This window comes from Danio rerio, chromosome 17 (genome assembly GCF_052040795.2).
Source record: "Danio rerio strain M-AB ecotype USA chromosome 17, GRCz13ab, whole genome shotgun sequence".
NCBI classification, from domain to species: Eukaryota; Metazoa; Chordata; class Actinopteri; order Cypriniformes; family Danionidae; genus Danio; species Danio rerio.
In genome coordinates this window covers 34,845,608-34,872,900 of record NC_141037.1, presented here as the reverse complement: position 1 = coordinate 34,872,900, position 27,293 = coordinate 34,845,608, and the positions used below count along the sequence as shown (strand labels likewise).

The 27,293-nt window shown below is 36.3% G+C and overlaps 1 protein-coding gene across 4 annotated transcripts in view; it reads left to right on the top strand.

Annotated features, from left to right (window-relative positions):
- The window catches only part of efr3ba (EFR3 homolog Ba (S. cerevisiae)), a 54,345-nt gene extending 27,917 nt beyond the window's left edge, over positions 1 to 26,428 (top strand). For 2 of the 4 annotated variants that reach the window (XM_087290770.1, XM_087290772.1), the window contains exons 5-22: positions 3,035 to 3,156; positions 3,411 to 3,560; positions 6,546 to 6,671; positions 8,277 to 8,355; positions 8,823 to 8,958; positions 9,574 to 9,735; positions 11,666 to 11,777; positions 11,870 to 11,921; positions 12,069 to 12,241; positions 14,304 to 14,541; positions 14,920 to 15,048; positions 16,301 to 16,368; positions 16,735 to 16,862; positions 17,036 to 17,127; positions 17,531 to 17,579; positions 18,993 to 19,096; positions 19,223 to 19,272; positions 24,734 to 26,428. In XM_087290770.1, the coding sequence (XP_087146896.1) occupies positions 3,035 to 3,156; positions 3,411 to 3,560; positions 6,546 to 6,671; positions 8,277 to 8,355; positions 8,823 to 8,958; positions 9,574 to 9,735; positions 11,666 to 11,777; positions 11,870 to 11,921; positions 12,069 to 12,241; positions 14,304 to 14,541; positions 14,920 to 15,048; positions 16,301 to 16,368; positions 16,735 to 16,862; positions 17,036 to 17,127; positions 17,531 to 17,579; positions 18,993 to 19,096; positions 19,223 to 19,272; positions 24,734 to 24,833 (2,070 nt within the window). In that variant the 3' untranslated portion in view covers positions 24,834 to 26,428. Of the gene's footprint in view, positions 1 to 3,034; positions 3,157 to 3,410; positions 3,561 to 6,545; positions 6,672 to 8,276; positions 8,356 to 8,822; positions 8,959 to 9,573; positions 9,736 to 11,665; positions 11,778 to 11,869; positions 11,922 to 12,068; positions 12,242 to 14,303; positions 14,542 to 14,919; positions 15,049 to 16,300; positions 16,369 to 16,734; positions 16,863 to 17,035; positions 17,128 to 17,530; positions 17,580 to 18,989; positions 19,097 to 19,222; positions 19,273 to 24,733 lie in introns of all 4 variants that reach the window. The other 2 variants (XM_087290769.1, XM_087290771.1) reach the window with 1 other exon arrangement.
- Positions 26,429 to 27,293: the final 865 nt, after the last annotated feature.

Here is a 27,293-nt window from a genome sequence, read left to right as displayed (position 1 = left end):
CCGGTTATGATTATTAGTGAACCGATACCGAATTGTCCGCGTCTGCATTGCAGTGCACTGAAGAAACGATTAATTTTGACACTCCTAGTGGTTCGGGACTACATTGTAATGGCAACACCAATATCACCATGATCAAAACTAGTCCAATGCAAATATGCCGTTAAGCAAATCATAGTCACAGAGTTATAGGAAATACAAGGGCAAACTTTGAACGTAGCATTAATTTACCAAAGTTTTTCAATAGCAGCAAGATAAAATGAATAGTCCGAATTCAGTATAACTCATTGATGATACAGTACAATACACTATGTACAGATGAATATATTTACCCAGAACATAAATGCAGTTTGTTCAATGAATTAATTTAATAAATGTATTATATATGCTGTATATGCCCATTTTTGAGTGGAAGCAAAAACAGTGTTTTGTGCAAGTCTCTTTAAATGCAAATTAGCTGCTGTTCCCTACCCCTCTCTCTGGAAGTAGGAGCCTTTACAGCCAGTGTCTTGAATACTTATTATCTTTCTGATGTGCAATGTTGGGTGTAATTAGTTACAAAGTAACTAGTTACTGTAAATAAACTACTTTTCTGCTGAAAACGTAAAGCCGTGGATTTCTTTTAAATTTTATGTAATTTAATTGCAGTTAATAAAATGTATTTGCCTAAAATACTGTGGATAAATTCTTAAGATACTTTAAATTAAGCAATGTTTATTATTTTTTAGTTTTATTGTTTTTTTAATACAGCTAAAGGCCATATGAATTATTATATTAATATATAAACTGTATGCTTAGTTAGAGATAAGGATTTTAGTATTTTATCAAGTAATTAAATCACTTTTGATTACTTCTCAGACAAAGCGATTACAAAGTAATTTAAATATAACTGTAATGATGTAATTAATAATTCATAATTAATAATAAGTAATTTATTAATTTAAATTTATTTTAAAAACTTCACATGTGACTTTGTAGTTCATAATTTTAAATGCAAGTTTAAATGTGAGTTTACCAAAAAATGTTGCAATTTAAACCACTGTTTTGTGTTAATTAAATTAAAACTAGAAATTTATTTAATGTATATTGTCACAAACAAACAAGGTTATATTAAAAGCACTGTGTTTACATTTTGATTGAACTACCCTTTAATATAAATAAATCTCTTACCTGAAATTAGTGTTTCTTATTGATATATGCTAATAGGGTACATCATCACCAATCATGGATGGGGCTTCTAACATCTCAGTAGGGAGATATCTGAAACAGCATATTGAATTACAGGGATTATAAAAAAAAGAAAGTAGTAGGCAGGTTTTTAACATAGTCTAGTTGTGTATGCACAGTTTCATAGTAAACATCTTATAGAAGTTCATTTTCCATAACAGCCATTTACTCTTTTAATAGAGCACATTAGGCAAATGTCCTGCAAATGTTTGTTGATTAAAATATTGCAGCAGGTGCTGTGTATAGATTACTACTGACAAAACTTACCATTAGCTCTCATATATTTACTTTGCCTCTTTGGTGAGGTGAATAAATATCTGGCTCGAAACAGATGGACAGGAGGTGTGTGGATGTTTTCCCCTGCAGGTCTTCTACACTGCAAACTAAATGAGTAATTTATTTTAAGTTATAATGCTTTAAAAAGTTACTTTGTTACTTTTTGTCACTCAATGAAAAAGAGTTTTGGTAACTCAGAAATTGATTATATTGAGCAAAACTCTAATTGAATGAGTTTTGAATTAATTATTTATATTATTGTCTTAACTCTAATGCTAAAAGGAATGCCAAACCATTTGAGTATATAGTTGTTTGGACATTGTTTAAGTTGATTGACTAGTTTAAGTTAATTGAACTAATAGGGTTTGATAACTGAACTTAAACTGTTTAAGTTACTAATACTCTAAAAGTTTGATGATATCAACACAAATGACATGCGTATGTGACACTTTGTTTCAAAACTTAAATGGTTTGCCACAATCGGTTTCCTCAAACAGTTAATTTATCTGGTTTTACAGTGTATGAACATAAGGTGTTTGGTCTCTAAATGTCTTTTAAATTTGATAGTTTGATATTCTTGGCAGCTATTAACATTGTTGTGGCACAAACCAGTGTGGTGTTTTCTTTCATCATGTCTGGTTTTGTTTATAATTTAGAGGATGATGGTGTCAAAACTTTTACATGTTGAATATGTATATGTGCATCAATATTATGAGAGTAGTCTAGTAGATATTAAAAAAGAAAGGTAAGGGGTAATCCACAAAGAGTAGTCTAAGAGACAGGCAAAAGGTCGGGACAGACAGAAAACGAGTAAAATAAATGTTTATATTTAAAGACATGGCTCAGGAAAGTTTTTCTTTAATGTAGTGTGCTTCTTGTACAATCTGAGACCCATTTTATATTGATTATCAATCAGGCAGTGGAGATCACTGATTTTTAAAGAGAACAGATCTTAAACGCGCCAGTTTTGTAACAGAATACAGTTCACCAGAAGCACTTTACCCAGGTTACTGCCAAATTAAAAGTCCTTCTGCATCCCTCTGCATATACACTATTAAATTGTGGTTATTAGGAAAATTAAGTTGCAATAACTAGAAAATTAAGTTGCAATAAGTAGAACATTTAGGGTATAAGAACTTGGAAAATGAAGTTGCGGTAACTACAAAAATAAAGTTGTGATAGCTTTAAGTTGCGGTAACTAGATAAAAATAAGTTATGGGAATTTTAAAAAGTTGCAACTAGAAAAATTAGGTTGCAGTAACTACAAAAATATGCAAGTTATTAGAACTAGAAAAATTAAGCTGAGGTAACTAGAAAAAAAATTCAGTTGCAGTAACTAGAAAAAAATATAAGTTTTGTAAAATACCAAAAATTAATTTGTGGCAACTAGAAAAATTTGCTCGTCATTGAAAAAAAAAAACATTCAGGGGCAAATAATATTAACCATTAAAAAAATGCTTTTTATCCAGTCACATTAATGTGAGACCAGACTTTATTTCTCTAATTTTATCTATCTTAACTTTTTCTCGTTAAGTTTGTGAAGTTTGCAAACATAGAGGAGGACACAGCATCATACCACCGCAGCTATGATTTCTTTGTCTCCCGCTTCAGTGAGATGTGCCATTCCAGCTTTGAGGATCCAGATATTCGCACAAAGTGAGCATCTTTTTACCATTTCAACAGAGAAAAACCTCTTGGTTTCTCCCTCATTTTGTTGGTTTAGTCTCTGATGCATGCACTAAAAATATTTTGACCATGGTGTGATGTAAAATTCAGTCCTCCACGGATGATAACCTTGGCCACATCTCTAATAATTTTATACCTGAGAAACATATTATTTAAACTCCTACGCAAGTATGACTAACTACAGTATTTTGTGTGTGTGTGTGTGTGTGTTGTTTTTATATAAGGATTCGTATGGCAGGGATCAGGGGGCTTCAAGGGGTGGTGAGGAAGACTGTCAATGATGAGCTGCAGGCAAATATTTGGGACCCTCAGCACATGGACAAAATTGTGCCGTCGCTCCTGTTCAACCTCCAGCAAGAAGAAGCCATTGAGAGGTCTGTGAAACACTAACTTACGCAATCACAAGAGAAGTAGACATTTTAAATCTTAAGGCGAGAAACCACAAGCAAAAACTGTTTTTTCATGCACCTCACAAAAGAAGCAAAAACACACTTTTGAGGCATTTAATACAAAATGACTTTCCTCATGAGGAGGCCCACACGGAATCTGTGCCCGCAGAAATCTGCAGATTTTTAGCCCATCATTGAGTCTATTTATTCACTTGTGTAAATGTGTGTACTTTTATATTTATTCATTTTTTATATTCAGTGATATTATTGACTAATATGAAAATGTTCATAAGGTGTATTTAACATTTAGTTTGTAAAGTAATATTTTCTGTCTTTTAGTAGATATATTATATGAGAGACTTGCTTTGTTTATCAAAAATGTGGATCTAATTGGATTTGCATTGTAAACATAAAATAAAACTTAAAAAGGTACTATTTTTTTAATATATATATTAAGTTTTTATTTATGATACTCCCAAAAATCATTCCACATAAATCTGCAGATTTTATTTTATTTTTTTACAAAATTCTGCACAGAATTAGAAAACAAATGTCAGCAGATTCTGTCTGGCCCTACTCATGAGCCATAAATCTCCATTTCAGCAGCACTTACATACACCAAACTTCACAGTTTTATTCATGTCTTTGTGAATATATTCTGAAGGTTTTACAGAGGGATATGGTCATTCATAATTTGCCTGATTATACATATCCTACAAAATACTGTTAATTTTCAAAATCCCATCCCATTTTAGAAATCTTGTACAGTGATAGAAAAAAATGCAGCAATTCTTAATGTAATTAATCAGCTTGGGAATTTGATGAAATTGTTTTTACCTTATTCGCATGTGGTGTTGTCTATTAAAGGAACACTCCACTTTTTTTGGAAATAGGCTAATTTTACATGTCCCCTATAATTAAAGAGTTGAGTTTTACCATTTTCTAATCAGCTGATCTCTAGGTTTGGGGAGCACTTTTAGCTTGCATAAAATATTTTTCATTTTACTTAATACACAGTGTAACCAAAGAATAGTCAAGCGTCTAATAGTCTAATTTAATTCAATGATGTATGCTAAGCTAAGCTAAGTGTGTTCCCACAAGACCCAGATATCAGTTGAATAGATAAAAATGGTAAAACTTAACTGTTTAACTTAATTGTGGATGCAAATTGGAAAAAAATGGGAAAAGTATGGTGTTTCATTAACAGGAGTAGGGCTGCACGATATTGGAAAAAACTGACATAGCAATATTTTGTATTTCTGTGATAAATATTGTGAAGTGAATATAGCTTTATTTGAAAATAATTCTTCATTTTGAATTGGGCGATTTTGTAGAGGATTGGATCTTGAAAAATATATAACAAATAACTTACAAGCATAGATCAATAAAATGGCCTTAAAGAGATAGTTCACCCAAAAACAAAAAATTAATTCACTATTTACTCACTCTTCACTTGTTTCAACCCTTTATGAGTTATTAAAATATCTTGCTTTTGTGTTCAACATAAAAAAGAAACTCATAAACGTTTGAAAATAGTGAGTGAAATCTAATGTTGAGGTGAACTACCATTTGTACTCCATTATAATTCAACTCTGCAATGATTATTATCAACTAATCCCAACTCAACATTAGGGCCGGATAAACCAATGGGCATTATGGGCACCAGCCCAGGGGCCTGTGTGCACTTGGGGCCCCAGTGAGGGGGGAAAAATTATGATTTTGGAGTGTCTATTTAGGCTAAGTGCAAATAGCGCACCTCATTGGAATAAGCTATTTGAGCAACTTTCCGCCCATCAATGTTTGATTGACAGACACAAAATAAGTGGCATAGCACGTAACGCGCATGACTATATATTTTGACATGATCAACATCAACCAGTCCGAATCCAGCGTCCTCATTCTTCTTTTTTCCCCATTACATATCAGATTGGAAATACATTTATTTTTAATAGAAAGGAAATATTTTTTGTTTAAAAATGAAAATAATAAGAATGTAATGTAAAGTCACAAGTGGCTCGTGGGTATTTACTAAGGTTTAGCTTATCAGCATCTAAATAGTGATTTTAAATATTCTATAAACAGTTATTTTCCACCTGGTGTTAAATATTAGCAACGTCTTTGTACTTTGTATTAAAACTAATTTGTATTTACAATGAATATACCCTTTAAAATATATATATATATATATATATATATTTTGGTACTGCTTCAGTGAACTTGAACAAGCATACTAAAAACCATTAATGTTCACTAATTTAGTTAGTATCAAAGTGTGCTTTAAATGCTTTAAAAATAAGCAAAATCTGTGTAGACTATTAATAAATATATATAATTTATTTTTTAAATGTGGGCAATACATTATAGATTCATTTTATTAAAAAATAGTATATTATTCTTATTTTTTTAATTTAACTATAGGGGTGCGGCTGGTTTGGGGGCCCAACAAGACAATGTGCCTAGGGGCCTCTGATTTCTTAATCCGGGTCTGCTCAATATTGAAGGTCCTGCGATATTGATGCTGAAACGATATATTGTGCAGCTCTAAACATGAGTGTTGAATTTTCCTTTCAAAAAACAGTGTCTTGCTAATAAGCTATTAACCAGTCTGTGTGATTAAGCTAATTAACTCCTAATCGAATGCTAATGAAAAGTGTGTGATATAACAGCAGACTGACTGCAACTGAAGTGTTACAGTAGACTCCTAAGTGCCATAAGAAAGCCATTATTTGTAGAAGCTGCTGCACTGCCTCAAAAAAAAAAAAAAAAAAAACATAATAAGCCTGAGGACCTGAGGGGCAGAAACAGACGATGAAAACTCAGCTGGACAGTGTGATAAACTCAGAACCATAAAACCTCTTCACATTTTCTCCTCAGGGGAAATCGCTGACCGCAACTTACCGTACTGCCAACAACAATCCGCCTATTGATTCGGGCCTGTTAAGAGTGTGTGTTTTTGATTCCTGTGGATAGGTCTCCTTCTCCAGAGACAGAGAAGGAGAAGGAGAGTCCGGTGGAGCTGACGGAGAGATGCTTTCGAGAGCTGCTGGGACGAGCGGTTTACGGAAACATCAAGAACGCCGTCAAGCCTGTGCTCATGTGAGTGTTTGTATTAGTGTTTATGCTCGGCTCAAACACAAGAGGGCAGAAGAGAGACATACTTGTTCGCATTTCTGCTCAATGTTTAACATTTATATAAGATATATTTATTTTGATGATATTAAATAACATGGACCACAAAACCTTTCAGTCAGGGCTGCCCAAACTTTTTCTTATAAAGGACCAAAAACCACAATTTTTGACTGAGGGCTGTGGGGCAAAGTTAAATATAACAAAACGTACATTAAATTTGCCATGGGTAATTTATTTGCTAAGGTTTAAAAATAACTAGATGTTACTTTATTTAATGATGCAGTATCATTTTTGACGTTTTATAATAAACTTATTATTGTTAAAACATAAGCAATCCCATTTATAACACGATGAAGTTCAGTGCTAAATACACTAGTCCAGCTGCTCCTGCCTTAGCTTTGATTTGCTCACCGATGTCTTGTGCATTGTCCTCTGTCTGTCAACTGGCAGTATTTACATTTTAAAAGTCTGATTCATTTCCAACATTTAATTGAAAAATTCAATTGTTGTGGCTCCTCACGTAAATAAAGAAACAAAAGGTTACAATGTCTGTCAAAGGCATTTGCCCCAAACAACTCCTCATCATTCTCCCTCTCTTTTCAGATGGGATGGTGGGCCAAACCAAAGGTTACCATGGGCCAACTACTTTGGGCACCTTTCTGCCTTACATCTTAAGTCGACAATAGTCAAAAAATATATTGTATGGATCAAAATGATAAATTTAGAAAAGATTTATTTTTCAAATTTAGATTTAAAAGTCGATTTTCTCAGTATTTTGATGATTTTTAACACTCAAATAGTTGTACACAATTCATATATCATTGCAAATCTTGTTGTTCATGTTATGCATAAATCTGTTTCAAAAATTCACACTTAAGGTTTGTGGTCCAGGGTTTTCATGCAGCTCTTATGACTGATCGAATATTTCTAATTCATACAAAATAATACACATTCAATACTGCTAAAAAAGATTTTGGGATATTAATATATTTATATACATAGTTAATTTATTAATTATTTTTAATTAGTTTCTTAACTAATTAACAATTTTTGACCAGTTGACAATTTAATTCAAGACACACTGAATAGAAAAGGATCTTGTGACACAGAAGACTGAAGGAATGGATGAAAAATCAACCTCGCCATCAAAACTATAAATGCATTTCATAATATTTAAAAACATAAAAAAAAGATTTAACAATATTAACTGTATTTTAGTTAAAATCATTGAGATTTTCTTCAGAAACTTTGAAAAAAACTAAACAGTAATGTACATGGAATAGCAACATGAATGCTTGGATGAATGAGTGTTAATTAGAAAGCTTATATTTACTTGTGTAGTTTTTTTTTATATTCAAAATAACAAATGCAAAACCATGTGGAACCATGATACTTAACATACACAGCAATAAATAAATAAAATAAATCATCCTCAGTGTTAGCCTAAAATATCAGGACAACAAAAGTCCCTATTTGTTATGCCAGTCTATTTTATGACCTACTTAGTGTGCTGCTTCCTTCTTCTTGTTCTGTTTGCTGAAGCTAATCATTAATTTGCTTATATGTTTCCAGGCACCTTGATAACCATTCACTCTGGGAGGGCAAAACATTTGCAGTGCGCTGTTTCAAAATCATTATGTACTCCATTCAGGTAGATACAAACAATTGGTTCTAATGTGATGCAAAATAAAACACTCAATAGAGTACATTTTTGTGGAAGATGGCAAGTAAATTATTATGTGGTATTTGGGGACCTTGTATCTTATGTACAGGGGACTGAAACATATGAAAAATATAAAAATGTAACATAATATGCATTTTTCATTACAAATTATATTAATTGCATTATTGTTTTATTACATTATATGTTAAAATGAGGTTGCACTTAATATTTCTTATTGACTTATTACATCACAAAACATTTTTAAGGTTGTTTAAGGTTTAAATGTAATTTTTAATGGAAACACTGCATTTTATTTACATATTATCAATAATTAATAACAGACACTGTATACTATCTATAATTTTGAATTATAGCTAAGTATGAATGTATACTTTGATATATCTCTGTAACTTAAGTTACTGTAATATTAACTTTGTCGACACTTCCTTTGATAGTCCCAGCATTCTCATCTGGTGATTCAGCAGCTTTTGGGCCACTTGGATGCCAACAGTAAGAACTCAGCCAGAGTGCGTGCTGGGATAGTGGAGGTGATCTCAGAGGCAGCTGTTATAGAGGCCAGTGGCTCTATAGGTACCAGACCCCTAGAGGGAGCACTAAACACACAATAATACACACTTCCCTGCTGAAAAATCCAGCTTAAACCAGCCTAGGCTGGTTGGCTGGTTTTAGCTGGTTGACCAGCCTGGTTTTAGAGGGGTTTTGGCCATTTCCAGGCTGGTTTCCAGCCATTTCCAGCCTGGTCTTAGCTGGTCAGGCTGGGAGATGACCAGCTAAAACCAGCTTGACCAGCCTAGCCAGGCTGGGAGCCCAGCCAAAACCAGCCATGCCCAGCTTAAACCAGGCTGGTCAAGCTGGTTTTAGCTGGTCATTTTCCAGCCTGACCAGCTAAGACCAGGCTGGAAATGGCTGGAAACCAGCCTGGAAATGGCCAAAACCCCTCTAAAACCAGCCTGGTCGACCAGCTAAAACCAGCCAACCAGCCTAGGCTGGTTTAAGCTGGATTTTTCAGCAGGGTTCAAAAGGCATTCTTTGTCATTTAGCTTTCCAGTTTTTGTTCTTTCATTACTTTCTTGCTTCCTAATAAAAAAGTTTGCCTGCTTATTTAATCAGTTTGTTTAACAGTTTTGCACATTAGAAATCTCAGTAGAAATATTTTCGTTCAGTTGTGGCTGTATCACTCCACAGGTCCCACAGTACTGGAGGTGTTTAATACTCTACTGAAGCAGCTCAGACTTAGCGTAGACTACGAGCTCACTGGATCCTACGACTCTTTTGCAAACATGGGCACCAAGGTCATTAAAGTACATGAGGAGAGACAACTCCAAGAATCTGTCATCAAAACTATTGGTGAGTGCACAATGAATGTTTGTGAATACACAATCTGGCCATGCTAGATTTCAGCAGTCAAATATTTGTCAAATGACAAATGTTTATAATTGATGTGGCTATAGTAATGATGTGGCTGTATGTCTGTTTATAGATAGAAAATATGAAACAGACAGACAGATGGACAGACTATTAGCCCTACTGTGAAATTTGTTTTATTTTTCAAATATATCCCAAGTGCTGTCAAAGAGCATAGAATCACAAAGAGGCATCACTCAATAGAACGTTCCATTGCAACAGCAGCGCCCAGCGACAGCCCTGCGATTCCGCCATTTTGGAGTAAAAGCAATCAGCCTTCCATTGGATCTTATTGCTGTCGCAATGGCAAGCAGCTGCTTTGTTTTTTATTTATTTATTGAAAAAGCACCTTAAAAGTGAGATACAACTTGAAATACGACAATACAACACTTACTATCACAATATTCTGCACTTTGAATTGTTTATTTTACAGACTTATAATATGCTGTTGTTCAATTAGAATTTTCATTCCAAAATGGCCACCGCATGACACTAGCAGCATCTAGTGGCTCTTTCCCAAATCACACTAGTGTGTCGCCTCTTGGTGATTCTATGCTCTTTGGTGCCGTTTAACTGACTTTTAACACATTTCAGAACATATTAGTTTTAACTAATTTCTAATAACAATGTATTTTGTCCTTGCCATGAAAAGATTTAATATTTTACTAGTTAGTAATTTAGTTTGCACATGAGTTGAAATATAGGCTTATAAGTTATAATGACACACAACAAATGGGTCAGACAGAGATGTATTTAGGGTTGTATTTTGAAGCTTTAAAATGTATGGAAACACAGACAGCAATTTATTTCAACTCCTGCCACTCCTGCTGAGTGATATGAAACAATGCATAAATGTGCAGTCAAAAACATCAAAAACATTCATGTGTCTGTTGCCTCATCAAACATACGATGTAAATTAAAAAAAAAATTACATTAAACAAAAAAATAATAATTTTCAAACAGACTTTATTCCTGTCTGGGGCATGACTGAATATATTTAAAATCTATATATCCTGCATTTTGCAATCTGTGCAGGTGAGACACCTAGCTAGCTCTTCTTTTTAGTCTCCCTGCTTCTCACATTTTCAAAATAAAAGTCCTCATCCCTCTTATTTTTAATGTAAGCTTAAATATCATTGTTGTAATCTCAATACAAAACATTGTGGCCAATCAAACGCTGCCTTTGGCGTGGATATTAAAGATCCAGTGAGGATCATCAGAGTCATTTTAAATAGTTTTTTTTTTTAAATTGTCCTGTTTTTAAACACACAGGATTTACATGAAAACAAGGAAACATTGGTGTTTGAGGCTCAGGGTATGTTATTTCCCTGTACTGAACTTTCACTATTCAGCTATGCCTAGGTATTTTCAAATTTTCATTCTACGGCACCTTTCAAGGCTTAACTAGGTTAATTAAGTTAAGTTATCTGGGAAAGTAAGGTTAAAAAGGCAAGTGATTGGACAACAGTGATTTGTTCTATTCATTTATTTTGGTTTCAGCTTAGTTCCTTTATTAATCAGGGGTCGCCACAGCGGAATGAACTGGCGATTTGTTATATAGGTAATGGAAAAAAATCTTAAGTGGCATAATAATATTGAACTTTTTAAAGTAGTTTTTTTCCAGATAAACTAAGAGAAATAAGACATCCTCCTGAAAAAAATATATAATACAAATAACTGTGCATTTTTTTTATCCTGGTTCTGTTAAACATCCCTAAGGAAAAATTTTAAAGGGGAAAAAAATTTCACAGGAGGGATATTGATTTTGTTTTCAACTATAGACAGACAGACAGGGTTAGGTGTGTTTTCCTGCAGGGCTTTATTTATCCAGCTGACAGTACACAATCCCTCACTCATCTTTCTTTGTTTACAGGCTCGTTTGCAAACACGCTACCCACCTACCAACGTTCTGAAGTCATGCTGTTCATCATCGGTAAAATCCCTGTGCCAGGCATGTATCCTGCTCTGGGGTCAGCCAACACTGGGTGAGACAGGGTTACAGCTTAGACACATTTACAGTGTACTTCTGCTGGCTCAAGATAAAATTTGCTCAATAGATGCCTGTTTCTGCTTTCAGGGTTGAGGGCAGTAGGATGATCCAGATTATGCTGCTCAAGTCTCTGCTGCAGGTGAGCTGGTTTGTGTCAATCCTACTGTAATCACACGTTATGGCACATCATTTCCTTCCCCTGCTGCTTCATCATATCCACAGTTGCTGATGCAGTCTAAACCATCTGGATGTCTTTTAAACCTCATTCTCTTTCTTTCTCCTTCAGGTCACAGCAGGATTCCAGTCTAACAACATTTTGACAGCACTTCCCACATCATTCCTGGACCCTCTTCTGTCCTTCACTCTGATGGAGGACGCTGAGATCCGTCTGCTCGTGCTCGACATCCTCATCAGCATCATCGATCGCCATGACAACCGTCACAAATTTTCACCTGTCAGGTTGGGGCACACTGACAAAACTCCTAGCATAACATTTATCTTTTGTTGTAATGTAATGTCTTTTTTTTATTGAAGTTTTATTTAACATTTATACAACAGTATGATACTGTATGTCAGGGGTAGCCAACCTTGTTCCTGATTAATTGGTTCAGGAATGTTTGATATGGGTAGCAACTGATATCTGCAGGAAGGTGGCTCTCCAGGAACAGGGTTGACCACCCCTGCTGTATGTGAACGTGCAAGTTTAAAGGTGCAGTATGTAAGTTTTACACATAGTGGTTGAACTAGGTATTGCATTCCTGAATCAAAACAAACGCAGTCGCAGGTTGCCAGATTGACAACCAACAGGACTTAGTCTTGAGCCTAAAGGCTAATTTAAACCGTATTCTAAATAAAAGCAATGGCACGTGATAGAAGGAATATTCTCTATATTAAAAGAAGTTTTTCCTAACCAGCACCTCAAATTATATATTAGAAATGGCTTCTGTTTCTCACAGCTGGATAAATGACAATGATCACCTCAGGTGCACCTCATGTGCTTTATTCAGTGTTAAATGCTAACAACGTGAATTTGAATGCCCTTTTACATGACATTTATTTCCATTGCCTATAGAACTTCTGCTTTCAAGCAGCAGCAGTTTCACCTTAGATCTTGAAAATTAAATAAACAGTTTGAACTTTAGAACTGTAAAATAGTGCAAACCAACATACATCAATGATTCAGCATGTACATTTAATAATGTTAACGAGGGTTAATATGCATTCATTTGATTATAAATGTTACCATTTTGTGAGTAAGTGGATATTCTGTGCTTCTGAATGGCTGTATTTAAATTTCTGTCGCGCTGCGTCTGGTGAAAACAGCCCAATTGCTTATCACTGCAAATCTCACAGAGTGTTGTTATGACACACAGGTAAAATGTAACCCTCACCTAATGTTTTGTAATATTTGAATTTTTTTAATCTGCGTCTCATTTCGGAGTCTGCTACTGTTCACCAGAGGTCGCATTTCGGTGTCCTTTAAAGCCCTTCTGAATGAAATACATTTTTAATATGAATTTTATGCTTTACAAAAGTCAAAAACTTACATACAGCACCTTTAAATTAATAACTAAATTATTAAAATGTCATTTTACCCTTAAGAATGTTGCGTTCTTAAGGGTAGCCAACAAGTCCGATTTATTTAGTCATAAAACAATAATTTAGTTTGAATAAAACTGTGTACATTTTACTCTTTATTGTGGTAAATGTAATAATTGTCAAATTTATCCAAATGGCTAGAGCAAAAAATGTAAAACTTTAGAGTAGAAAATTGATTTAAATTTTGTTGCAGATTTAAGAGTATGGAACATCCATATTTAGTGACAAATGAATACGATTTAAAGCAATAGTTTACCCAAAAGGGGCGTCACAGTAGTGCAGTGGGTAGCACGATCACCTCACAACAAGAAGGTCACTGGTTCAGGCCCAGGCTGGGTTAGTTGGCATTTCTGAATAAAGTTGGCATGTTCTCTGGGTGCTCCAGTTTCCCCCTCAGCCCAAAGAAATGCACTATAGGTGAATTGGGTAAGCTAAAAGGGCTGTAGTGTATGTGTGGGAATGCAAAAGTGTATGGGTGTTTCCCAGTGATAGGTTGCGACTGAAAGGGCATCTGCTGCATAAAACATATGCTGGATAAGTTGGTGGTTCATTCCGCTGTGGCAACCCCTGATTAATAAAGGGACAAAAAAAGGGCAGAAAAGAAAATGAATGAGTTTGTCATCATTTACCCCCTGCCCCCCACTTGTTATCATTTTCTTTTTTCTCTTTCAACAAAAAAAGAAGATATTTTGAAGTAATGTTGACTTTTATGTTTTAGCTATGTTCAATTTTCCTACTATGGAAGCCAATGGCTGCTCATTTTCGACATTACTTAAAATATCTTCTTTTGTATTTAACAGAAAAAAGCCTGAACTATCCTTTGTAACTGCACAAAGTATTGCAGTTTTCCCTCAATAGGTCACTGAGGATTTACATTAACTGACGAAACATTTTACAAACCTTTCTTTTTTTCCCCATACAGAATTATATCAGACATCTCAATACTGAAGCTGAAAGTAGACAAGTGCTCCAGACAGGATAACTTGTTCATGAAGAAACACAGCCACAGATTGTACCGTCACATTTACTTGGCCTGTAAAGAGGACAGCAGCGTCCAGCGGCACTTTGAGTCTCTTCATACACTGCTAGGGTTGATCTGTGTGGAGCTCGCCAATGAGGAGGTGGTGGTGGACCTTATCCGACTGGCTTTGGCCTTACAGGTTTGTCTCTCAACCTTGTGCCAGTTTTAATCAGCGTTTTTATTGTAATTATAGTTTCTATAATGGAACAATCAGAAATGGTTTAGAAATGTTTGTATTTATTGCACAGACCACAACCAAGAGATGGCCAATAATTAAGTCTAAAAAATTTGGACAAAAGTAACTCTGTAACTGCGTTTAGTTATAATGCCTCTATTCCCATCACTGGTGTTATTAAATATAGATGTTAAAAGCTAACATACATTTTGCTCAAGTACTCACTGTATACAACAATCTGCCTTGTTGACAGGTCATAAAAATGTCTATCAACTTGTATTATCAAAACACGCTTCTAAGCATTTTTTTCTTTCATTTCTGGTAACGCTTCCTCTTCCTCAGGACCTTGCCTTGACTGATGACACACTTCCTGTTTATTCCCGCTGTGCCATCCATGCTCTGTCTGCTGCATATCTCAACCTCATCAGCCAACTGACCACTGTGCCCACCTTCTGCCAACACGTCCATGAGGTAAAGAGCCATCCATCCATCCATCCGTCCGTCTGTCTGTCCATCCATCTATCCGTCTGTCTATCCATCCATCCAACCATTTATCCATCCATCCATCCATCCATCCATCCATCCATCCGTCCATCTACCTATCTGTTTGTCCGTCCATCCATCCATCCGTCCATCTTCCTGTTTGTCCTTCTGTCCATCCATCCATCCATCTATCTGTTTGTCCGTCCGTCCATCCATCCATCCATCCATCCATCCATCCATCCGTCCATCTACCTATCTGTTTGTCCATCTGTCCATCCATCCATCCATCCATTCGTCCATCTACCTATCTGTTTGTCCGTCCATCCATCCATCCATCCGTCTATCTACCTATCTATTTGTCCGTCCGTCCATCCATCCATCCATCCGTCCATCTACCTATCTGTTTGTCCATCCGTCCATCCATCCATCCGTCTGTCTATCCATCTAGCTATCCATCTGTCGATCCATCGATGGAGAGATGGATGGATCTATTGATCTATCTGTCTGTCCGTCTGTATATCTATATGTTCATCCATCCATCCTGCTCCATTCGTCTGTCTGTCCATCCATCATCCGTCAGTAAATTCTACAATTACTAACTCTGCCATGACACTCTTGATGTGTGCTAGACTATATTCTTTACATTTTACTTGACCTGTTAGTGTGTCTTAATTATTTCATGTATGTTTAAATATATTACAAACTCATGGTTCACATTACAGTTTTTGGGCCACAGTAATTTATTAATACAAAATAAAACCTGTAAATTGGGACAAAAGCTAAAATAGATGGAACCTGTAATTTTAACAAACACAAATAAATAAAGATTTTTTTAAATAATATATTCAGTTATTATTAATAATACCAAAAGTATTACATTATTTTTATTATTACATATTATTAAACAAAAAAGTCATTTTAATTAAAAGCAGTAAACTTATATTAAACATTTTACATACATGATATTTTGCATTCAAGTAAAAATAATAAAGAAATGGAAAACGCAATTAGTGACTTCTTCTTTCTTTTATTTGTATTAACTTTAATTATCCAATATAATGTTACCATTTGAATTTCCCAGAATGCTTATGTGCACTTGAGACATGAATGTCTATGTTTATGAGAATACTGATATTATGAAATAAACCTAGATGTGTATCTGACTGTTCAAGACTCCAACTAAAGATGACTGAATATTCTGTCTCTAGACACAGTGGAGTGACGTTTTTTTTCTCTAAAGGTAATTGAATCAAGAAAGAAACTTGTTCCGTTCCTGCTGCCAGAGGATGTTCTTGTTGAGAGTCCAAAGTAAGCAATGCTTGTCATTTTCAAATTATTTTATACATTCAGACTACCACAGTGCTCGCATTATCAGAAACATAGTTCACACTAAGAGACAAACATGCAGTTCTGTCTCAGTTCTCATAACTGTGTCTACTAGTAAGGGAACATACAGTACATTTTTTTCCTCAATGTCTTTCAGTAATGGTTCAATAATCCTAGTGCTTTTTCATTATATGATCATACTGGGGGACATTTGTAGCTGTGATGTGCTGCGCAAATGGTTATGAAACCCAGAAAACATCCAGACAGCTCTCATCTGTTGGTTTTTACTGCCTTGGAGGAGTGAATAAAAAGCTGAGGGACAGCATTTACAGCCTCCTTCTCTTTCAGGATCCCGGAGAAGCTGGAGAAGGTGGAGGGAGAGATGCTGTTTGCACAGGCTAAGATAGCAGAGATGCTGGGCGGTAGCGGATATAACACAGAGAGACTGGCCACTGCGTACATCCCACAGATCACAGGTCTGAATCTCAGCATGAGCTTTACATGCATTGAAACTAGATGCCTGTTAAAGTTTTCTATTTCTTAATACAGTATGTGTCCAGTGTGTGGAAATTTCACAATTTTAAAGATTCTTTTTTTCTTGGGCATGTTTTTAAAATTGTAATATTGTTTTTTTTTTATTATTATTCAGATGAAGACAGACTGTCTAAGAGGAAGAGTATTGGAGACACCGTCTCTCTCCAGTTAGAGATGGAGTCTAGAAACAGTCCAGAGAAAGAGCAGGTAATGTTGTATATGCTTATCTTTATGACACTAATAAATGAGTTAGTGTGTCTACTGGTTTTGGTATTTATGAGGACCAATTTGTATAGTGACATGGATATGACCAGCGTGTTACAATGTTAAGATGGTTTATTAGGACATGTCTTATGTGCTTGTATTTCATACAGTTAAATATCATACTTCACTCTGTCCTTTCACCTTTGAAATTTGCCACTGGTTTCCTGTGAGGGTAGGGGTAAGGCCATATAATAAACTGTTTTTACAGTATAAAATATATTACACCTGTGGAGAGTCCTCGTAAACCACCAAAACCAACATGCGTGTGTGTCCTCTGTTTTTACTCGTGTCTATTGTACTGGCTATCAGCTGTATTTTTCCTAATGCATGCATGCTATCTTTACAGAGGTCCACAGCAGAGCAGATAACATTTGAAACTCTTAAACAAGCCATTGGTAAGTCTTGCATGATTTGAGATTTTACTTGAATTAAAATTGTTTATAAGCTACAATTCAATAGTTTAGGGTCTGCAATGAAGTAATTATGTTGAACATACAGCTTGAGCAATTTATATTGCAATTTAAATTTTAAATTATTTTTTTACAATAATATAGTAATTATAGTATACTTAATTAAATAAATATGGCCTTTTTAAGCATGAGAGATGTCTTTTTTTGTATCATGTTTAGCGTTTCTAATTCTGTTTTCTACGGTGGCAAAGAGAGCTTGACGTGCTGCAATTTAAGAAAACACGTGCAATTACAAAAAAAAGCCAGCAAATTAGTTTCATCAATTTGACAGCACACATGCTGCAAAACTTTACAACACATACACAATAAGAAAAGAGCTGCATTTTCACACAATGCAAACAAATTAATAAAACACACTGCATTTTAACACAACGTAAACAAATTAATAAAATGTGCTGCATTTTCTCACAACGCAAACAGATTAATAAAACTTGCTGCATTTTATCACAACGCAAACAAATTAATAAAACACGCTGCATTTACTCACAACGCAAACAAATGAATAAAATGCGCTGCATTTACTCACAATGAAAACAAGTTAATAAAACGCGCTGCATTTTCTCACAAAGCAAATTAATAAAATGGACTGCATTTACTCACAACACAGACAAATTAATAAAACATGCTGCTTTTTATCACCATGCAAACAATTTACAAAAAGTCGCTGCATTATCTCACAACACTTGCAAAAACAACAGAACACAACAAAAATGTTTCAAGTGGACCCAAAAACGTGATGGATGCTGCTGTGCCGTGACTATTGCTCAGTGAAGTTAGAAAAAGTTTAAAAGGGGAGTTTTTTTGTTGTTGTTGATTCCCTTGTATTCTGTATTATATTAGCCTTAATAACCATAACCTAAATAGCCAGGTCTGTAACGTTTTAGGGTCCCTTGCTATTTGAAAGTGTTATGTCAAAATGCGGTGCGTTTCGTAAATTGTTTGTGTTGTTAGAAAATGCAGAACGTTTTATTAATGTTTGTGTTGTTTAAAAATACAGCACATTTTTTAAAAATGTGTTAGCTTTGTGAGGATCAGACTGTCAAACTGATGAAGATCTTTTCTTAATTTGCAGTGTTTTTTGTAATTGCACGTTTTCTTAAATTGCAGCATGTTAGGCTCTCGGCCACCATATGTTTTTCTAATTAATGTTGTATATAAATAATAAAATTTTTTTCAAAATAAATTCTAAATCAGTAAATACAAATAACTGGAGAAGATATAGTACTAAAATATTTTGTTTGTAATAGAATCATTACATTTAACTTTTTCAGGTTTTTTGGTCTATGTCAGTTAGCTAAGAGTCTTCCGTGTCTGTGTGTGTGCGTGTGTGTTCAGTAGACAGCGTGAATGTGGAGGAGCTGGAGAGAGAGCGCAGAAGACAAGTGGTAGAGAGGTTTCAGACTGCTCCATTTGAGGAGATTGCAGCCCACTGTGGGGCCAGGGTGAGTACATGACACACACACATACTCCGTCTCTAATTTTATCATCAAAAAGCATAAACACAGCTCTCCTGTTCTGTTTATTTCCTTTAATGCGGAGGATTAACTCTTTGTTCCTTTTCTTTCTAGTCATCCCTGTTGCAGAGTAAACTAAACCAAATCTTCGAAATCACAATCAGGTAGATAAAACTTCTTTCTGTAATGTTCATGTGAAGTAGAAAACAAAAGAGTTCCTTAATGATAATTACAAAATACAAAAATTAATCAAGAACAGAAACTGAGGGTCTTACATATGCAGATGATTTACCAAAGTGCAAAAAGCTTAGGTTGAATTAATTAATCAATTGTCATGGTTATTAAATAGTGGTGGGAAATGTAGGAACAACCTACAATCTTTACTGTAAGAACTAAAATTGATTGAGTTCTTATTAGCGACAAATGTATATGAATCAAGAGCAGTGAGCAGATTTTTGTCCTTTTCTTTTGTTTGATTAATAATGAAAAGCACAGATGTTTAAACAGGAATATGTTCATTGATTACATAGCAAACATGGGTCTATCACTAAGTGCCGCGTTTTGAAATGCCACATGTATTTGACCATTTAGGTGAAGCTTGAACTAAAAGATGACTTTACATTAGAAGTGTGCACGGGACAGATTTTTAAAATCCTGCTCCCACCAGGTTTTATTCTACACTCGTCCGCTCCTGCTGTATATTTAGTTTTTGTTTACCCAATGCCCACTTAGAATAATTTTCTATCTGATCATTCCCGCTAAATTTAGATCTGGTTTTCAAAATTTCACATTTAAATTGGGTACTACCAAAAGAAAAAAATAACAGATAAAACTGTAGATTGTGTAAAGATTGTAGGCTAAATGAGTTTTGTTTATGCCTTTGGTATTAGACATGAGTGCCCCCTTTAACCTGAGATTCCAGTCTTCTGAAGCTGGTTACACACCAGGTGTGCCTACGGTGTGTCGCACAATTGGAAGTAACATTTGCCGGACGTGCAAATTCACATGTTATTTAAGAGTAAACAAGATGGTGTTCTGTTACGACTTCCTGATGTTAGACTAGGGACCAAAGTAAGTAACATTTATATTGTAACAGTTTTGTGTAATATGGGAGAAGAACCATGCATCAAGCAAAATACTGCCAAAAAGAGATTAATTCATCATACAAAAATCAAAGATAATCAGAAAATAGTAATAATAAAGAAGAATATAGAGAAAAACAACTAACACAAAAGGTAAATTATATACAATTTATAAAATCCAAATAATCCAAAAACAATAAACCCCACAGGGGAGAAGGACGAAAGTGCCGCTAAAAGAAAAGAAAATAACAAAACTCCAAAAATCAAACTAACTCAGTATTATCTTTTTACCTAAATGAAAACAAAATAATCGAAAGCAAGTCTTCGGCATTTACACGCCCTAACTTACCTACTCTAAACTTAACCAAGCAGAAAAATTCAAAGTCAGTGCTCACTCCTAAACCTAGTGTGTCTATACAAAAAGAAAATTAATGAAAATAAACAAAATAGCAACAACTTTGGCAAAGCAATATTAAGTACCAAAAAACAAAACAAAAGAAATAACGGGAGGCAGATTAAAACAAAGAACAAAACAGGAACGCAAAATTGTCTGTCCGGCGTCCCACTCGTCGTCTTTTTAAAAACCTGGCGACTACTCAGATTCGCCGCAGAAGCCGCCACCTCAATGAAGATAATGATGATTGACTGATCCTACAGCCAATGTCAATCTGAAGGAGGTTGAACCTGTGAAACCGAAAGAGAGGGAAGAGAGACAGAGAACAGGTCTGCGTGTGTGCAAGACAGAAGGAGAGAGAGAAAAAGGGAAAGAGAGAGATACACACATGCAAAATTGAAACATGAACAGTGTCCCGAGTGGTAGATAAGCAACGAAGACAGTTGCCGACTTGCAATGCTGGTGTGCATACCCTGATAGATATCTATGTTTAAAATTCTAAAATGCATGGCTCTGTGCCAAGCGGCACATCCGATGTGCGATCCCTTTGACTGCTAAAGGATAAAACTTTGAGGTATTATCACATCGCACAAAAGGGTAAAAAAAAATCCCATTTACATTTATGCAGATGATGGGTGCACAGACTGTGCGAATAAAACGCACATGCAGAAAAACATGAATGAATCTATTTAATTTATTTGATCAATTACCCATGCTTTAAAAGTCGAATTACATAACTTTTGTAATTACATTGTAATGCGATCATTTCTACGTGAAACTGCTTTGCAGAGGAATGATTGCAGACTCGAGTAATGTTGTTATCATAATTGATGAAAGTCAAAATCAAAATTTAATTTAGATTAATTGCACAGCCCTTACTCAACCTTGCATCATAAATGGTTTAACTTTGCATGGGAGAGAGAAAGAGAAGAACAGGGAGCAGATGGCGAAGAGGACCAGGTCGGCAAAGATGGGGGAGAAGCCAAGGGCCAAACAACGACCCAGAATACAGCCAGAACTGAGGTTCATGATAGAATCACTGGAAGGAGAAGCAATGGTGCGGAGTTCAAGACAGAGAGCTTTAGAGCCAGGTTTGAAGGGCCAATGTAGAGAGGTGGAGGTGGGTATCCGGAAGACGGACTGAGGACATATGTGAAGCTGGGGGGCAGGGAGGCAACCAAAAGACACAGAAGGATGGAGCCACAGGAGACTAAATAGGGCCATGCAGCGCCACAACACGGTGCGCTCATGACAGTTGGAAGTATCGCACACCAGTCGCGCACTTTTAATTGTTGCTTAAAATGAAACTATTCAGATGTCAAAATGTGGTGAACAGTGTCCTCAGTCGTAGCTGGGTACAGCGGACAGCTGCCGACTTGCGGCGCCGGTGTGTGTACCTTGATAGAAACCTATGTTTAGAATCCTAAAATGCATGGTGCTGCATGGCGTAGCATGGTACATCGCTGAATGGTGCATCCACCCCTAACTAAGGCTGGTTGGAATCAGTGGGATGATGGGTCACGTTTGACACAAAGAAGCATGGAGCCAGAGGGAGCTAATTGGCTGGAGGATCAAGATGGAGTCTATGGCTGAAAGGCTAGAAGAGGACATGCAGAATACTCAAACCCTGGTGGAGCGAGCGACTGGAAGGCCCAAAGTGAATTTACACTACCTGTTGGTGGAGGTTACGCTAAAGGACTAAAGCCCAGGACACACCAAGCGACATAAAATAACTATAGAAAACTGATTGTTGGTGTCTTACATCATCTGAGAAAAGCTGTGCATAAACACATGCACTATAGCATGCACTATACCCTATAGCTGGTGTGTAGTGAGCGCACGGTTGCCGTTGTCCTGTGGCAGCTGTCGCATGATCCAGGTGGATGCTGCATATTGATGGTGGTGTGGAGAGACCCCCCTCAAGATTGTGAAGTGCTTTGGGCGTATAGCCATACACAATAAATGCGCTATATAAATACACACATTACATTACATTACCATTTTCACAGCACTTTTTACTAACCGAAGAGTGATTCAATGTCTGTTAATCAGATAATCCATATAATTTGTAAATAAGAAAAGCAATGAAACCTCTTGACTTGCATTGTTTGGTTGAATTGCTTAGTCTCGTTAGTTCAGTTTTTATTCTCACGCTCTGATTTGAAGCTTAAACGCCAATCAGAGCAATGTCATTCACAGACACTTTATGCTGATTCTACATGCTGAAAGTATAGTACTTGTGAGAAAAGTGTAGAAAGTGTGAGACAGGAACTGGCAGATATTAGAAGATATACTGGGCAGATACTAACATTATTGTAGTGGCTCATCCTCCACATTGGCAGTTTGTGCTTGGATTCGTTTTATGCCCTGCAACTCCACTGGCCAAATTGTTGCAGGCTCACATACGAGGTTAGACATAATAATTTGGAGGTATTTAGTCATAGGAACTTGTCTGAGTAAAGGCTGATTTAGGGGCTGATCACACCAAATGCGCATTTACGTTCCAAAAATGCGTGGTGCACCTCACTGCCTTTTTTGTTGACAAGAAAAAAAGAAGCGCTGTGCACTTTTTTATGTCGCTAGGCAGTGACTGGATCAGCCGGGTATTGGTGGAGAGTGTTGCTGTTGATATTAATAAAATTTTAATAATTATTAATATTGTGATGTTCATGATTTGTGAAGTCATACAGCTCTGGATAACCCAAAACGGCAACCACAAGTCTCTCCTCCATCTTCAAAAGTCTCCGTTGTTGTCTTGACAACACCAACACTGCAGGCACCTTGACAGAAACCCCGCCTCTGCCTTCCTTTGATTGAAAAATGAAAAAGATGTGCGTGACGTAACGCGATTTTTCCGCACTGAGATGGCTTTTTTTCACCTGCGAGCGCACGGCGCGCAAGGGCAGGAGGTGGTTAAAACACAAGGAGCGGAGGGCGCATAAGCAGCACGCAAAACGCTTGCAGCTGTTAGTAAACCATTCAAAAAGGCGCCTCAACGCGTTGGATGTGATCAGCCCCTTATACTTCTGCATCGAGTGATTGACGCAACCCACAGCGCCTGCCTTGGCGTAGTCTTCCATTTATACTTTTGCGTGCTGTTTGTGCTGCTCTGCAATAACACTTTCGAAGCGCTAACTGGCAGTAGGTTTTTATGTTCCCCTGTGTCAAATTTCTTCATGGGTGTTTTTTTTTTTTCTGAATGCTACAAGTAGCTCAAACTTGCTCAATCAGAGGCGGGTACCGGTGGACATGCGACAACTTTAACTACTAGGTAAACCCAAAACAAAAGTTTCCATCTGGAGCTCCTTCATGTGACTCGACACTTGTAAACACTCACTCCATCAGGCTCACAGCTTTTAGCATTGCCCACACTCGTCACCACTACCAAGGCAACCAATCAGAGTCATTGCAATGTAAAGTTACATTCAGCATCAGACACAGCAAGGGCTATGCGACGTCACAAAGGCTGTGCCAGAGCATATGCGTGCATTTGACGCAGAAGCCTAAATCAGCCTTAATGAGTATGCCAGATTTAATTCTCCAGTAATTACAGTATATGGTTGGTAGATCCATCCAAAAGAGAGGATTAAAGACAAAACAAAAGAAAGGAAAAGGAATGCCCCAAAGTAATTATCTATACTCACTTTGACGGCTGGTTTTTCTGTGAAATGTTGTGCTCCAGAGTTTTAACAAAAGAGTTCTTTGATGATAAATACTTAGGAACAGAACACAATACAACACGTATAGTAAAAGCAATTACCAACCAAGAACAGAATAATCCGCGGATACATAAAGATACAAGCATGAATAACAAAAATCCTGGACACTCTTAAGGAAGAGATTGCAAATCACAAGAGGTTTTCCTGGTAAAATAAATGCAAACAGAATAGAGTTAATTAATGAATTATGGTAATGAGCCATGGTAACGTAATAGTGGCCAGAAACGAGGTATCTTACAAAGTATTTTCCAATTTTTAATTAGATTATCCTTAATAAATTTGCTACTCTTTATACTGATTCAAAATATTCCCAAAATAGCAGTTCATTTCCACATTTCAGTAAATGAAATGAATAAATTAGCTACAATTATGTGCCTGGTGATAAACACTTGTTCTATTTCTCCTCTGTCTGTGTGTGCTTGTTGAATAGGCCTCCACCAAGCCCGTCTGGCTCTGTCGGTAACGGTCACGGCCGGAGTCGCTCTGTACCAGTCTACGAGATGAAGTTTCCAGACCTCTGTGTATACTGAGACACATAGAGCCCCCGTCACCACATACAGCTGTTTTCATCCCACCATTATCACTCCTTCTCAGTGTCCAGGTGTAACTTTGTGTCTTCTAAACTGTGTATTATCAGACTTTAGATAGGGATTATGGCTGTACATTATCCTGAGGTCTATTTACAGCGACAAGGACAAACAAACCAAGAGAATATACCACATGTTTGGTTAAATATGCACTTATACACTTAGTCTAGGACTCAATTTATCGACAAATGATCGTATCTCGTCTGATAGCGTAGAGAGCAGAATGGGGTTTTGATGTTTTCGCTGTGTAAGTGTATATAGTCTGCTGTCCAGAGCAAGTGGTTGGTTTTCTTGTACAAGTAAAGCTGCCTTAAATTTTGTATAATAAGTTGAGAACATCAACGAATGTCCTAGATATGTTTCCAAAAAACTGTGTACGGAGTTTAGCTAAATACAAGCTTTGTTTGCATGTTAAAACCGTCTCTACATGCTGCAATAACAGTTGTATTTAAAGCAATAATTAATGCATTGAAAAACTTGTGAGTAGAAGCTAAACTTAAAACATAGGGAATAGTTTCCAGTTCAAATGAATGCAGAGTTCCAATCAGAAGTGATGGCCTAATGACATCATGCCATGTTAGGAAGTGAATGTGTTTTTTTTTTTTTTGTAGTAAAGTTAGACCTCTGTATCATCATTCAAACACTGTAATCCAGTGATGTCCAATCCTGCTCATGGAAAGTCACTGTCCTACAGATGCTACTGTATAATATAATACACACATATACAGTCAAGCCCAAAATTTAAGGCTTGACTGTATATGTCTGTGTGTGTGTGTATCGATGCAGAGCCCTGATAAAGTTAGCCAAAGAAAAGATGTGTAATTCATCATTTTTACCTGTGATCTGATCTTCGCTTTTCACCTTCTATTTTGCACCAAGGAGACCCAGAAGTCCCGAAACTCAATCAGGACATGTGTTAGGGCTTCCCTTACTATAATATACTTAAAACACCCCAGCAAGCAACAACATCATAAGACGTTAACATTAGGTTAGATTTAGTGACAGTCTGACAGACGGAGAGCGAAAGAGAGCAAGAGCATGCTGTTGATACCTGCTAATATTACGATCCGATTTCATCACAGATAACCGATCAATCCAGGACAGATGAGAGAACATTCATTCATTCATTTACTTTTCAACTTAGTCCCTTTATTAATCAGGGGTCACCACAGCGAAATTATCCACCAACTTATCCAACATATGTTTTACGCAGCGGACGCCCTTCCAGCTGCAACCCATCTCTGGGAAACATCCGCAACACTCATTCACAGACATACACTACGGACAATTTAGCCTGCTCAATTCACCTGTACCGCATGACTTTGGGCTGTGGGGAAAACCGGAGCACCAGTCGAGGCTCGAACCAGCGTCCTTCTTGCTGTGAAGCGGCAGCACAACCTACTGCGCCACTGCATCACCCAGATAAGAGAACATTCTTCTTTAAAACAAAAACAACTGGCCAAACCTGCAGGATCAGTGTAATATTACATTATTTACGGTCATAAATAAATTTTGAAAGTTATCTCTGCCAAAAAAAATATACACCTAAGAACAAAAATAGTTTCAAAAGTCTAAAGACTGACCGTTAGAGACACCAAAGATTAATTATATATCACGTTTCAACAACAGAGATGCTAAAGATTAGATCCAGCGGAAGGTCCTGAGATGGTCTGGCCGATATAAAGCTTCGCTCAAGGGGAGCCGTTGCCGGAGCTGCTACTGACCGCCTGGCGCTTCCAACATTTTTAAACATTCGCTATCCTTATACATAAACTACCAATTTGACTTTAAAATAACTATATTCTCACTTGAAAAACTCTTAAAACTTGATATTGTGGCAAAATTGATAAGTAACTACTGTAACTACCTGTGCGTTTCAACCAAAATAAGAATCAAGAATTTCAACAGACCACGGAATAAATAAAGTTATTTGTGTTTAAAGGTGTATTGAAAGTACAGCTAGCATTTTCTATTCTCTTAGTTTTTTTTTAGGTACATGTTATGAAATATTCACATCTCACATGGTGAAAGTGTGATAGAACGTATCAATGTCATAAAAGAGTCATTTAACTTCTGAAATTCTCTGACTTTAGAACTTTATCAATTCTGAGGGACAGTGTTCTATGAACAAGTCTGGACACCCCTGTTGTAATCGCTGTATTAACACTTGCATATAATGTCATTCGCAAACAAAAGAAGTACAATTAAGTGGATGTCGTGTCTGCACAGCTTTCAAGTATACTCAATGTGAAAGAGCACAGATGGACACATGCACAGTACTACCTAGTGGACTCAACATTGACCATGGATGCAAAAATCAGTGTGCACACTGATGGACACTAAATTACGTTATGCAGACAATATGCAGACATTGTGAAACAGGTCGTCCAAAGTATACTTTTC